The sequence below is a fragment of the Bacillus rossius genome, chromosome 1 (assembly GCF_032445375.1).
Source record: "Bacillus rossius redtenbacheri isolate Brsri chromosome 1, Brsri_v3, whole genome shotgun sequence".
Lineage (NCBI taxonomy): Eukaryota > Metazoa > Arthropoda > Insecta > Phasmatodea > Bacillidae > Bacillus > Bacillus rossius.
Genome location: NC_086330.1, coordinates 102,268,712 through 102,283,749, shown reverse-complemented (window position 1 = coordinate 102,283,749; position 15,038 = coordinate 102,268,712). Strand labels below are relative to the sequence as shown.

General features: G+C 35.0%; 2 protein-coding genes across 5 annotated transcripts in view; one reads left to right on the top strand and one right to left on the bottom strand.

The window, feature by feature from the left end:
* Positions 1 to 15,038, top strand: part of LOC134540893 (zinc finger protein 556-like) — a 51,677-nt gene that overhangs the window by 23,006 nt on the left and 13,633 nt on the right. For 2 of the 4 annotated variants that reach the window (XM_063383965.1, XM_063383943.1), the window contains exons 1-2: positions 9,640 to 9,762; positions 13,277 to 13,684. In XM_063383965.1, coding sequence (XP_063240035.1) covers positions 9,730 to 9,762; positions 13,277 to 13,684 — 441 coding nt within the window. In that variant the 5' untranslated portion in view covers positions 9,640 to 9,729. Of the gene's footprint in view, positions 1 to 9,639; positions 9,763 to 13,276; positions 13,685 to 15,038 lie in introns of those variants that run through there. The other 2 variants (XM_063383933.1, XM_063383954.1) reach the window with 1 other exon arrangement.
* On the bottom strand, positions 4,606 to 8,524 carry LOC134540887 (uncharacterized). The gene is made up of 2 exons (XM_063383919.1): positions 7,840 to 8,524; positions 4,606 to 7,354 (listed from the first exon to the last, which is right to left on the bottom strand). Exons 1-2 carry the CDS (start codon positions 7,890 to 7,892, stop codon positions 5,275 to 5,277), a joined length of 2,133 nt encoding a protein of 710 aa, XP_063239989.1. The 5' UTR covers positions 7,893 to 8,524; the 3' UTR covers positions 4,606 to 5,274.

Below are 15,038 nucleotides of genomic sequence, written 5' to 3'. Positions count from 1 at the left end.
GAAACGAAGCGCCAATCAATGCACTGGAAGAGCCCCAATTCACTTAGTCTGAAAAAGGCTCGAATGTCAAAATCAAAATTCGAAGCAATGATGATTGTATTTTTCGACATCCGTGGAATTGTGTACGTGAATTGGGTGTCTGAAGATTGAACTGTGAATAATGAATTTTATCTTGAAGTCCTCACTGTGCTCCGTAAAAAAGTAGGAAAAAAGTGACCTGAGTTATGGAAAAACAAGTCATGGATTCTTCATCAGGACAACGCCCCAGCCCATACTGCATTGGTTGTAAAGTCTTTTGGCTAAGCATGGGATCCATGTTGGAACATCCACCTTACTCACCAGATCTTGCTCTGTGTGATTTTTTTCTGTTTCCAGAAGTGAAATCTTCACTGAAAGGAATTAGATTTGAGACGGATGAAGTTATGAAAGAAAAAGTAACGGAGACCATAAACATACTTTCAGAAGAACCTCAAAAACTGCTTTGACTAGTGAAAAATTTGCATGGAGCAGTGTAAGGATCATGGAGGGGAATATGTTAAAGGGGATAATGTTAATGTTGTGAAGCTGTAAAATAAAGAATGTTATTAGCCCTAATCCTGTTTTTATTTTGCCAAACCTTGTATGTCATTGCTAGTTTGCACTGTACATCATAGAGATTAGACAAAAATCGTGATTACACAAACTAATACAAAGCAAGCCAAAATCAGCAATGTTAAATGTAAAGACACAGAATTCCATTGAAGAAATTAGGACACTATGACAGCATAGACGAACACAGTGGGCTGACGATGACGAGACATGTGTAACAAAAACAGTAAATACAGACAAATAACAACTGTAGACACACACAAACAATACAGCGTCACACATGTGAGCCAAACAATGAAATTAAATAGATATTCTAACAACACGATGATGACAGCACATCTATTCTCTTGTTGGTGAAGGTGTAAGTTTTGTTTGTTAAATAGTTGAATCTGTGTTGTAAAGTTAACTCAATCAATGGGAAATTCTGTTGAAATTTATAGGAAAATAATGTAGCTGTAAATTTCTTGAGTAGCAGTTATACTGAAAATAAAATAAAATAAAAATTGAATTGGATTTTTTTGGATACTACAAACTTTCTCTACAAAACCGTAAACCAGCATTTGAAAATACCAACTGGATAATGAGAAACTCATGTTTATAGGTGAAGAGGTGTAGCCTGTGCAGTGACGAGCCCACCGCCATGTGCTTTAATAACATGACCAAGACTGTTTTCAATGAGAGATTGGCCTGATTATTGTTGCCACCCTACTGTTTTCAAATTCAGCCGATTCAATTTTAATTTTTACATTTTCTTATATGATTCAGTTATTACTTGTTATTGTTAAATAAGTTTTATAATAATAATTTTAAATACACAGCTTAGTCCGTTAGATTAGTTATTTTACACTAGGTAGGAATATTATATTTTTTACTTACAATAAAAATAAATCTCATAAACATAATCAAAATGTTTGATTGAATATATGTGAATGTGTGTGTATACATAAATATAAAGAAATTTTTTTGTTTGCATGTTTTTATATACAAATTTAAAGTTTTATTCCAAGCTTAATGGAATTTTATTCAATTGACCTTCAAAATAAGGCCAGATTCTACATAAGTTTCATAAAAACCACCCCAATTTCTCTTTCCCGCCCCTTAAAGAGGACTATTGGTACTTCTTGGTAAAATTCTGCATAACTGCCATTTAAAATAAGAGGAATATTACTGTGTTCATGTAATTGTAAAAAATAGTCTTTTTACAACCTTTATTGAGACAAATCTCAATGAATATGAAGTAAAGAAGTAACATATCTGCAACATATACTGCTTTCAAATGTTTATAATTTTTATATATGTTTTAAAAACATTTTTGGAAATATTATGTGGTAATTTTATAGAACAGTGTTCTTAAAAAAATGATATGAAATACTGAAAATTATATTTTTGAGTTCCTCTAATTTTATTTGATAAATGCTAAATAGCATTGCGATATTTCAAGTAGTTTACCAATAGTTTATCATTTTGAACAGTTGATAGGTTAGCTATATTAAAAATGCTGAAATTTTTGTCAATGGTTGGTTAGTTAAGTAAGCAACAGTAAAACATTTAATGGTGTTTTTCGGAGCACAAGTATTAAAATATACAATTTTCAGAGGTTTTTTTTTCTTCAGATGGGCACCTATCTAAAAAATTAACCATTTAATCATGTCTCATGGAATTATTTACGAAATAAACAATTTAAGAAAAAAGTTTAAAGTTAACGTTTCATTGTTAAAAATTGTATGATCTTGTCCTTGTGTCATCATGTTTAAAGTTGGTCATTTTTCATGATCTTTAAGTCATTTAAGTCAATATCTTTTAGTAGATTGCGAAAACTTGTTCAGATTATGAATACACTGTTTTCATACAAATGTATGGAGTACAAATTCACTACTCTACGACAACAATATTTCAAATGACGAGAGAAAATCTGTGCCGAGATTGCCCATTGTAATAATAGAGAATTTTAAATTCGCAATTTTCTTCAGACCAAGCCACTAGGATCGCTGCAGTTAGATGTCGCCAGCGTTCGCCATGTAAAAGGCTCGAGTTTCCTGCAATGTTCTACTACAATATTTGCTGTAATGATATACACCTATCCCTCACTTAGCACAACTAATTCATTCCTAAAAATGCTCGAGATATTCAAAATTGCGTATTCTGAAGCATTAGTTTCCATAAATAGCAAGGCTAATTTATTTAATGTGTTCCAAAATTGTGTAGGAAAATATACTTTACTTAATATAAATGCGTTGAATAGCATTCAACTATAAATATTTCACACCATTTATCTTTAAGTTATATGCCTCCCATCGCACTTTGTATGACAAATACAACACCGCGTAACGGGAGATAAGTGGTTAAGTACTTTATCATCAGTCGGCTGGCTGACTTGCCCGCCCGTCGCGTACCTTTCTAAACCATCCTTTACTGACAGTGAAACCGATATTACTGTCCGGATAATTACATTTTTATTTTTCAAAAATTACAGGGCTTATTTGCGTATCACCACCTAGTTCACACCAATCCTGTCAATCATATTTTTCATTGCAAAATTCATTTAACAACATTTTCCATGGAATCATCTGTTCATTTCTGTTCCGGTATCTAATGTCAAATATATTCCTGCAAGTACAACCAACAGCATCAGACTATATAAACATTTGGTAAGAATCCTTATTTCGTACGATTATGCGCACATTTGACTTTATTAAAACTAAAGTGCGACCAAAATATGCGTGGCCTTCATGACAATCTACGCCCCGTAATACTTCTAGTTTTGTCTCAAATACTTGAACATGATGCATTATGAGTGATCAAGCACGTACAGTTACCGGCAGCTGAATGGGTAGACGTTGCTTTTGTTTGAGTGAATTTCCTGCCACTGGCTAGACTGAGTTCACGGCCCAGTTTGTGGCCAGGCGACAACGGTACGGACGGCGGCATACGCGCAGACGTAAAAACATTTGGACCTTTACACTCCATAGCTGCAATTTCTTGCCATAGCTTATGTTTGTACAACAGCCGATAGCATAGTCATACCTGCGTGCGCATCTCGTCCCCCCCTTGTATGGTTAACTGTATCCCACGGTACATATGTTGTTTACAGAAGCTGAAACAGACTTTGTGGCATTGTGCTCTATTTTTTTTTTTTTTTTGCCTGCTGAGATTTTGTGCTAACTGAAATTTACAGATGTGCTATTCAAGACTGGGGCAGTCAAATTCACATCGCGCTAAATGAATCCGCACAATCTGAAGACGTGCTAAGTGAGGGATAGGTCAATGTTAATACACCACTTTGCCTATAAATGTGAGTTTCTCAGAATCCATTAGAAATTATCAAATGCTGTTTTTGGGATCAATAGAGGAATAACTAATGTCTCAAAGTACCACTTGAGTAATTAAATTATTATTTTTCCATGGAAAAGCAGTGACCCTAGAAAATTTACAGCTTTGGGAAGGAGAAGATTTTCTTCTGGTTTTAGTAAAAATAAAGTTGCGGATATTCTGTGAAATATGAAAACCTATTCGCGTGTAAAACACTCTTGGCCCTGGCCATAATGTACTGTTATTAAATATCCCTCTATTTTATAAAACAGCCCCAGTTACTTGATATTCCTTAGGATCCTGTATAACTACAGGTTCAAGTAACAGTATGGTGAAAAACAACATAAATTTACCTCACTATATTAATGTTAAACATTATCTTAAACCAACCCTTTAACCCGGGAGTACGGCTGTAATAGCTGTATATTCTATCTTTACTACGACTCTAGCATGGCACCGGCCGAGTTACTGCACTATCATACGTAAAATGTTTAATTACATTTGAAGTTCTTGAAAATACCAGAATACACCTCGAAAGTATCATTAGAAATAAAACAACAAACTGAAGAAATCCATTTTGAGTGTTCGCTGCTTCATTTTTGAGTATTTTAGAAGTAGGTAACTAAGCGTCTGTTTACTCAATTTTTTTTTTTTTTTTTTTTTTTTTTTTAATTATTTCAGAACCACAATAGAGCATCTATCTCCGAAAAATCAACCTATGTTCTGTAGCCGAACTCTAGAGTAATTGAAATTATTTTGGGTGTTCGATGCTTCATTTTTGACTATTTTAAAAGTAGGTAACTAAGCTTCCGTTTACACAATTTTTTTTAAATTATTTGAGAACCATAATAGAGCACCTATCTCCGAAAAATCAACCAATTTTCCGAAGCCCAACTCTAGGGTTATTGAAATTCCGCCAGTAAAAGTAAAGGACAGTGTTGCCAATGCAGGTGTTCATTTTTACCCTCATGTGAAAGCAAAAATACCCGCTTTTACCCGCACTCCTAAAAAAAATTGTAACTAAGGGCGGACACCCACAAGAGCTTGAACGAGAACATCAATACCTGTTTAACATCTAGCTGGAACGTAAAACTTATCGTTTATACAGTTTTATCAAAACAAGAATTTCATGCTGTGAGCTTTTTAACCATTTTGAAAGTAGGTATTTATCGTATAATAAATGGCTGTCTACAAAGCATTAAAAATATTTTTTTATGTAGGTATGTACACATTTAAATTATTAAATAAATACAAATATAATTGGAACATAATAAGCACTACATAAAACAACTTCTATTATGGCCAATTGCCTTATAAAATTACACTGTAATTTAAATCGTATAAATTTACTATAAAAACACCATATGTTCTGTAGTTTCAGTTCCACAGTTTTGTGTTCACCATTGTCTTGCTGGGATTGAATGAAACACAGCCTCCCTCGGCTTCAATACCTTCCTTTGAACTAATCAAAGCTACCAAAGTATCATTTGATAGTTTGTTTCTGTGATATGTCTTGATGTTTCTAAGTGTGCTGAAAAGTCTTTCCACGCATGCATTGGAGAATGGAAGAACCAAGAGAAGTCCCAATACCTTTTCCAGATTTTCGAAGAGTTTCGCTCCAGCTGCATTCTTGAGATTGAAAACATCCTTCCAATACTCCTCTGCTGGTTTCGAACTATCAAGACCAAGTTTTGCATGGTCTAACATCGCATGTTGCCGCCATTCATGGTCTACAGCTTGAGCACTTACATGGTCATTTAATATAGGAAAACGCTTCAGAACTGGCATAATTGATGGAATCTCTAAAGACTGGGCAACACAAGGCTCAACTATGTTGACAACATCAAACACTTTGTCACTAAAATCAAACCTACTTTTGATCTGTGATACAAGCTCGACATAAAACTGGAGGCATGATTTTAGAAAAAACTGTAAATCATTTTCACGAACATTCTTATCTTCTGTAAGTTTGTCCAAACTACTTTGTGCAAGGATTTCAAGATATACTTTATTTAAAGCAACATAGTTTGATGGATTTTTATGTTCAATTGTCAATACATCCATGCCTTTAACATATGATGGACTCATAAAATTACAGCATAGGGTCTTCAGAAGTCTTTCAACTTCTGATTTGAGTCGATGGAGCAATGGCATTTCACCTTGAAAGAGCGTGTTGAAATTTGTCAAAAGACCAAGAACATATGACATAAACTCCATATACATTTTAGTATACTTGTTTTCCATGGTCTTCAGCATATCTTCTGTTGTTCTTGAAGGATCTTCAAAGACAGACTCTCTAAGATATGATTCAAGTGCTAAGTACTGCTCTAAAACCCTGTCAATGCAAGCCTTCAGTGACAACCAACGTGTGACAGCTGGAGAAAGAATGTTATGAATTTCTGTTTGGAAAAAAATTTGAAATTCTCTCAGTTTTTCTCTTCTTATGTAACTCCTACTAAAATGAGCACCAAGATTTCTCAGCAAATCTTCAACTGAACGAGGAAGTACTAAGCAAGCTTTTGAAGCAGCCAGATGAATCATGTGGCATGAACATTTTATGCAAACAATGCCTGGCACATTTTCTTTCAGCAAAGAAAATACAGAATGATGTTCACCAACCATCACATTTGTTGTATCAGCAGAAAAGCCGACAATATTTGACAGTGGAATGTTTTTCAGATGTAAGCAATTTTTTAGGCACTCAAACAAATCAGTTGCTGCACTAGAAGTCACACTCACCATGTCCAGGAAACTTGTTACAACACTGTGAGTTTCATTATTATAGTACACTACAGCAAATGCGCACTGTTTCACAGAACTCATGTCAGTGGTTTCGTCCATAATTATTGACAAAAATGTCCCAGCTTCAGCTAAATGCTTATGCAATTTTGATTGGAAAGCTGGACCTAGAACGTCTTTCACAACTGCTGTGGCTTTGGTTCGTCCCAAAGTAACATTTTTTGCAATCTTTGAGTCAGGGAAAATATCTGCACATAATGGTACTAATGTATCAACCAATGAGAATGGTAGGTTGTTAGAAGCTATCAAACCAGCTAATTTAATTTCGGCTCTTTTAACTTCGTCTGAAGTTATAAATTTTAAACTCGTCAGTTTGTGTGAAGTGCTTACTTGTTGCCAGTTTAACTGGTGTTTTGACGAATTACTGTGACGAGTGATATCATTCTTGTGTGCAGTTATGTCAACTCTACATACTGTACAGTACGCTAACTCATTGCCTAAGCTAGTTTTGTTGGATTTTTGTAACCAGGACTTGAGTTCTGGTATTTGCAACCAGGAATCACAAAACTTATTAGTCCTTTTTATTTTCCCACTTATTTTTAACTTTTTTCTCGGGTTTTTAAGAACACAATGACTTTGTTTTTCTTCAGATTCTGCTATAATATCTAAACTTGCGTCTGGATTGCATTCATGGAGTCTTATTTCTGCCGACTGAGAGCTGCAAAAAATAAACTCAAAGTAACACGATTTTTAACAAAATAATTCAACAAAAAAACATTAAGGTAATAATCATGTGACAAATTTTCATTGAATTCGATCTATTGGTACATACTACATGCTAAAGCTCTTTAAAAATGATATTAAATGAAAACAAAGATTATTATTAAAAGCAGAAAGAGTTATGCCGAGTGAATAGCTGAGAGTGGTTGTCCCATTTCGTTTGCTATAGTGAGTTGAGACACAATTCCAATCACTTGATGACATCGTGATATTAAAGAGAATTAACTTAATAAAAATTGGATGTGATTTAAAGTAAAAATTTGTTGAGTGAAACATGTTCTTATAACTGCAGGCTAATATACGTTCAAAATGAAAATTTATTAAATATTCACTGTCCTTATTGATATTTACTCTACTTTATCATTCATTACTACACATTACACTTCAGTTTTTCATGCACAACAGCAACAAGATATTTCTCACCTGCAACTTGGTTCTTGGTCGCTATTTTGACGTAGCCCTAGCCACTTTTCCATATTGTTATTTATAATCAAACTTTATAGTTCAGACAATATGCATATTGATGTTTAGAATGCAACCTAACAGTTCATAACAAATTCCCGCACAGCAAAACAATAGCCATACACCGCCGCTTGATCATCACTGGGGCGCAGCCCCTCAGCGCGGGGGAGGTACAAGCCTGTCAGGGCTCTTGTCCTCCCAAGTGGTCTTCATTATCGGATGGGAGGAAAGAGAGGGATAGCCCCTCCCCTCCCCCCTCTTCATTGATTCCCAGCTGAATGTAATAGCCATACACCACCACAACAATGTCTAAATAATAGTCACAGATATCAGGATAATTTACTGAGGCATAATTTTAGGTTAAAAGTTCAATCATAGATATAATTACATAAATGATTTCCTCCTGGGCTAAAATATACTGATAAATATTCTAGGTTATATAATGTTGAACAATATTATCTGGAACACATATTTCCAATGGTTACAGCAAAAACTTTACCCTTCATCAAAAGTGTTATTTCTCATTGTACAAAAATACCCTCATTTTACCCGAAACCAGAGAATACTCGCAATTTTCCCCGCACTAGTTGAAAATACCCGAAATTCGGGTAATTACCCGCAGATTGGCAACACTGGTAAAGGAGGTACTGAAAATTTCGATAGTTTGTAACTTCCGATATCTAAATCCGCTAGCGAGTGCCCAAGAATAGTATTTAAGGGGCGAATGCACGGGCAAAGTAAACGGGATAGCGACTAGGGCAAGTAGTTGCTTCCTGTTTACTTTACCCTTGTAATCTCTGCTTTAGCAATTCTCTTAAGGATTGAGACATTTTTACGAATCGGTGCCCCTTTCATTTTCACTCGAGATTGTTGCCTATCAAGTAGACACTTCTAAACATTTTTAGCATACACTTGATTATTATCTCTAGTTGAAATGATCATTAACGCTAAACGATTGCGCCTTGTGACTTCAGCACTTGAATCACGTGTAATCGATGTCAGCAGAAAGTAAAATGACTTGCTCAATAACAATTACCCCTGAGCACAGGACGCACGAGTGCAATAGTTTCGGAACGTTGCCTTGATTTGTACGATTAACACGCTGAAAGAACCCTGTGTTCCGTAATTTACAGTGGAGTTATGTGGTTGCTGTGGTCTTAGAAACTTTTTTCTCTGATAGTTAAAAACGAAATATAATCAACCCGCCATTAGTAACTCTGACATTTGTTAAGAATATTGATTGAAAAGGGTAATAAAATATGTTGGGCATTTAGAATTAAACTATTTTATTCTCCCTATTTATGTGGAATTCGGCAGAGTAAATTCATATAAAATACATTTCTGTACATTTGCAATTTTAAGTTTAATTTAATGGATGTACTAACACGAAATAGGAAATTTTAAAATATATAATTTTTATTAAATGAAAAATCTATAGTTTCAAAGACGTTATTTAAAGAATAAAACTTAACATGTGACTGTTAAAAGAGATTAATAAATAATTTGATGTGCGAGACCTAAAGAACTTTGTTTTACTAGCCAATGTATCTTGTCATTTTATTTAAATATTTGTGATATAAAATAACAAGTTTTCATGATATTCTTGATTATTCAGCTCAGCTACTTTTTGGATCTTGCTATCATATCTACTAGTCATTTTATAATGCCACAGACATATTATGTTGGGCACCGGCCGGTATTCAGTGTTGGAAATAAAACCAATATATTTGTGTATCTTGTTAAGTATTTGAACTCGGTGGTACATTTTGGTTTTTCGGATCATCCACGTTCAGCCATATTGGAAATGTGGGTGGCGCGTAAGATTGTTTTGTTTGCATATGTAAACCGAAAATGAAGCGGTATTTAACAAAAGCTGAAAAAACGGTAACGTTTTTTGCATTGTTAAATTTGTTTTTATTATCGCGGAAGCGTATTTCATTTGATGAATTAAGATTATTGTATGTAGCTGATGATACATAATGTTGTCATAATTGTTGAATTATATTCTTAAAGCTAATACTGATTATGCTCTAGTTATATTTTAAATTGTATACCCAGTTAATTATTGTAGATTATGTATTGCATTACATCATCATCAGTTCAGGATGCTATGTTCTTCATAAGTTCACTTCCGTAGTAAAAAAAAAAAAATTGGTTATTGTAACTTTTGCTCAATGTATTTGTTATATATGTGTATAAGATTCACTTAGTCCTATTTTATAAGGAACAATTTCCAATTTTTGCTCCAGAATTAACTTGAAGACCTTGATATTCTTTAAAAGCATGCAGAAACATTATCTTGACAAATTAAAAAATGAATAAGGTTCTCTAAAGGTACAATTACATTGGACTTTTATATCACGAATATCTGGCACTTTTTTATTACCAATGTAAACATTTCTGCCTGACTTTAAATGTTGCATTCATATGTGAGTATTGCAATATGTATTGCATTACTATCTTGTCTCAAGTGTAAAAGTTGACCAAACTAGTGTCCGAGAGAAAACTTGAACTCCTGTGATAAGTGTTGAGTCCTTTTTACTCTCAAGTGGAAATGATTCTTGATATAGAGTGTCTGATGTTGATCCCACAATATATCAGATACTTATTGCATTAAATTTAGTGTCAAGTGTAAACACAAAATGAAGGCAGTACTACTTGTGTCTCAGATTTTTATAGCTTCATTTCAAGGGCTTACAACTTTTGAGATTTCAGGCAGTTTGTGACCATTTATTGTGAGTATGACAAGTAAAGGATGGCCAAGAAGTGATGTAAAAGATTATGAAGTGAGGCCAATTTTGTGGGATGTTCATGTTCCAGAATATAGGGACAGTTACTAGAAGCATGATTTTAAATAATAGAGAAATATGTCACAACAATGCAAAAAAAAAATATTTTAGATGACAAACATTCTGTGAAATCAGTTAAGGGAGGTGAAAAAATAGGGATGAGGAAATAGTAATAATTTCCAAAAGGTGCATTTGTATCCCTGAAAACTTTTTTTTCTGTGTTCTTAAACTTTATCCAATAAAATTATCAATGTAACCTGTGTGTTGACAATAAATATATGATTGAATGTTGTACTTATAAAAAGAAATACCAACATGAGTTTACAAGGAATTTTATGATCTTTATTAGAAATTTAGCCTATTTTAACAATATAATACACACTCAAAGGTTGTTTTAGTTTCATTGCTTATCATTTTGTCTTATTTAACCTCATTTTCTTACATTTCATCAGTCCACTATTTTAGCTCATAGCTTTATTATGCATTTGACACTTGTTCTAGTGTCCAGTATAAACATGTTAAAAACAACCTGCTAAAAAGTAAGTCTGAGATACATATTGTAGATATATATGCTCTTGAGTAAGTATCAGGTCCAAACACTGACCAATAGGTACTTTTCTTAGAGACATATTTATGTCATGACAAAAATGTTCAGTGTAAACGTACACCTTTAAAAGAAAATTCCATAAATAGTATTGTTACATAAGATTGAATAATGTTCAGGCTTCAAAATCTTGCAAAGGCACATTTTTAAATTCTGTTGATTCTATAAAATGTTATTGTAGGATAACTATGGAGATCAAGGAAATGGTTGGTTAAAAACATTCTAAGAAGGATAAATATAAAATGGAATCTAAAAATTCACATAATTCTGCATGCCTGTGTGTGTCCTTTTTTAAAAAAAAAAATAAAAAAAGTTTACAATATAGGTAAAGTTAAAATTGGCAAGTAAAATAAATTTAAAAAAAAATATTTATATTAAGTAATTATTAAATGCAGTGTCTACAGTAAATTCAAAGACCTATTAAAGGTAATTCCAAAATAGTAGATTGGTGTTAGTCAGATAGTAGTTGTAGTTTTTGCTCTGCATTAATTTGTGAGATAGTTTCGAAAAATAATAATTGGTGAGGAAGAGGGGGTGTGGTCCTTAGGGCTAAAGGGCTAAGTGTTAAATGATAAAGCTGAAAAAATGTTTTTTGTTGATTTTTATTGTTTTAATGTATAGTTTAACTACACAATTGCACAAATCATAACATTTTCCTGTCTGCGGTACTATTGCATTATTTTGAATAAGTAATCAATTAAAAATACATTCAATATTTGTAGAACTGATGCACTATTCTATTCCATGGCACTGGATGCATGCAAGAACATTTGCAAGGTCAAAAAAAACTATCTTGGACATTACATTTTGGGGATACAATATTAACCATGGAAGTTTTTGGCGACTGGTGTTAAAACCTTATCATTAAAGGATTTCATTGTCAATCTTCGAATAATAGGTTCATTTATGGAGATCCATTTGGTGGGATGAGTATTGTCACCTATTACCATGTTGGTATTACTTCCTGTTAAATTATTTAACAGGTGTTTTAATATTCATAATATCTGTTGATAATCTGTAAAGAGTGTTTTGAATTTTGAAAAATAAGAACACAAAGTGAAAGTTTATTAAGGTTATTTAGGAAAGCTACATTAATTACCTATTTATTAAATACATTTTGTTAATGTAGCTGACACAAGACAAAAAACTGTTGAATTTGCAAACATCATCACCACATGCAAAATAATGAAAGTAAAAGGTTGGTTTGTTTTTGACGTGATAACGTCTTATAAATCGATGAATGCCGGCTGCACGCATGAAAAATTGTTACGTTCCGCCTGAGCCGCCCGAGCCACGCAGGGAAGAGGCAACCACGTGACCCCACTGACCAATCACACCACATTTCACTACCAAAAAACTTTCAGAAGTCATTTATGTTTCGTAGAATTATATGTTTCCCCTTTTACTGTCCCTTTCTTGTAAAATGACAAGCACTGTAGAAAATACACGAGTTCAGCTTTCCCATTTTAAGAATATATATACAGAAATGGCCAGAACATCTCTGTAACTGACAACCTGCAAATATCAGAAACTATTACAATTATATCCATGACATTAAAATGCATAACTAGGTCACTATAGCTATGAACCTCCATAATTAGCTGATATTATGCATTACTGAAAAGTATCATGTCATAAGAATACTCTGCAAAGTTGGAGAGGGCAGAGTCCTGCAATGCCACAATTAATGGAAACATTTTGCTAATAAATTTTGTTAGTATATGCTATGCATAATTTTACAGCTGCTTGTAAGATGGGACTTGAATTATCTGATATTCTTGGTTATTTCCCTTCCCCTTTTTTTTCTCTCTCTAAACTAAGTATGTTATGTTTTGGTTGTGGATGTAATGTGCTTTGGATGCATGACAATTTATGTGTTAAAATTATTGTTGCATGTCTTCAGGATATGTTTTGAATGTGTTATCATTTAGGTGCCGGCCACCAAGTTGGTGTCCATAGGGAAAGGGCTTACGTTCTCAGTAGTGTTGGTTCACTGTGTCGACAGGGCTCGAAGGCAGGGAGGCCTGGGACGGAGGTGTACCAGCGGTCCCCGGTGCCACGATCATGCTTCGTGTGCGACGAGGCGGCCGGGCGGGACGGGGTGTCTCTGCGCTTCGGCCTTACCTCATGCTCCAGCACGGCGCTGCCCACGAAGATCGGCCAGCTGATGGGCGACAACTTCATGATCGTGGTAACGGATGCAGACGTGCTGTGCAAGCGCTGTTCGGCACTGCTCAACCACCTGGACAAGCTGGAGCAGGACATGGGCGTGGTCAGGAAAGCCCTCACCGGCTACCTGAAGAAGAAGTACCACCTCAGTGACGACCTTCAGTCAGCCGGCGATGAGGAGGACGACGAGCTCACACTGAGCACCCTGAAGCAGCTCGACCGCAGCTTGGACCAGAATTACAAGGTACCCGTGACTAAACCAATTTTTTTATAAATCCTTTTTCCCTCATGTGATTTTTAAAAAATACATCAATTTTTCTGTGGACAGTTTTTAATCTGAAAAAATTCAATGGAAGCCTTTTGTACAGTGGAAGCCTTTTATACATCATTCTATGGTCAGGCTCATTTTGTCGTCCGGCACCAATCGAGTCGCTGGCATTCAGATTTTTCCAGGTTAATTTTTAGCTGTTGGCCTTAGCCACCAGTTCGCATTACTGCACAGTCTAGATTTACAGGATGGTCAGAGTTTATTGTTACTGTCAGTTTTCATTTCAGTGCAATGTTTCCTGTTTTATGGCATGTTGTTCATTTTTTCACACATGGCATTCCCTTTTAATCTATGTTGACATTCAATAATCCGGCATGGTCGTGGTCCTGAACTTTCTTATTTATAAACCTTTCACTATATCAGGGTTGCAACTGTCGTATTCATTGGTAGTTAAATAAAAATTACAGTAGAACCCCGATTATCCGTGTTAATGAAGGGGACGAGTGAGTCGGATAATCGAAAATCGCGGTTAGCCGAGTCATGCTTACCTCAAAGGTCATTATCCCACAGACAGCCATCTGTGGACATTCGGAGATTACATATATACACATGCTTTGTGTGCGTGTGCGTTGTTGACATAGAAGCGGACTGCTTAGTGCTGGGCAGCAGTGGTTTTTAAGTCTTTCGTGTGCGGAGACGTGGGCACGCGAGTCGTTGTTGCATCGAGGTGTGTGACTAGCCGCCCGCCAGTCCGAGGGCCCAAGACAGCTGATAGCTGCCAAGGTCACGCATTCTTTTCATCGCCCGTAAGCGACGCTGCCACACTTAGCTCATTGCTCTGTTGTCAGTAACACCATCGGGCTGGTTATTGTTTTACAGAACGACTGCCTTCAAAATTCTTTTCGAGATAAGATTTTTCATACCAGTGCATTGAGACTTGATTTGATGGTTTTGAAACGGTGTCTCTGTCTTGTATAATTCACGGTGTTTTTATCCCCCTTTATTTATATGAATTTTAAATGTTAGATTTTATATTTTTAGCTTGCTGAACGTGGAATTAGTGCAAAAACGGCCTATTATGACTTAGTGTTGCAGATGGGTCGGAAATCTTATAACGACCACCTCTCTATAACGACCCTAATCTCGGGAACCGTGAGGGGTCATTATATCTATTCTCCGTTCACTCTTAGCTGAGTTTTGAAATAAACAAACACCGTCGTATCACTGCGCCGCATCAGCAAGTGATAGGCTGAATTTATCTTGCGTGCCAAGCACTAGTTGCAACACACACACTTCCGTACAGTTGGTGCTCATAAAATAACAGAGAAGT

Excerpts from the sequence above, each read along its gene's own strand:
- LOC134540887 (XM_063383919.1), bottom strand. The coding sequence starts at position 7,892 with ATGGAAAAGTGGCTAGGGCTACGTCAAAATAGCGACCAAGAACCAAGT. Across the intron at positions 7,355-7,839 it reads GACCAAGAACCAAGTTGCAG|CTCTCAGTCGGCAGAAATAA; the intron begins GTGAGAAATATC and ends TATTTTTTGCAG.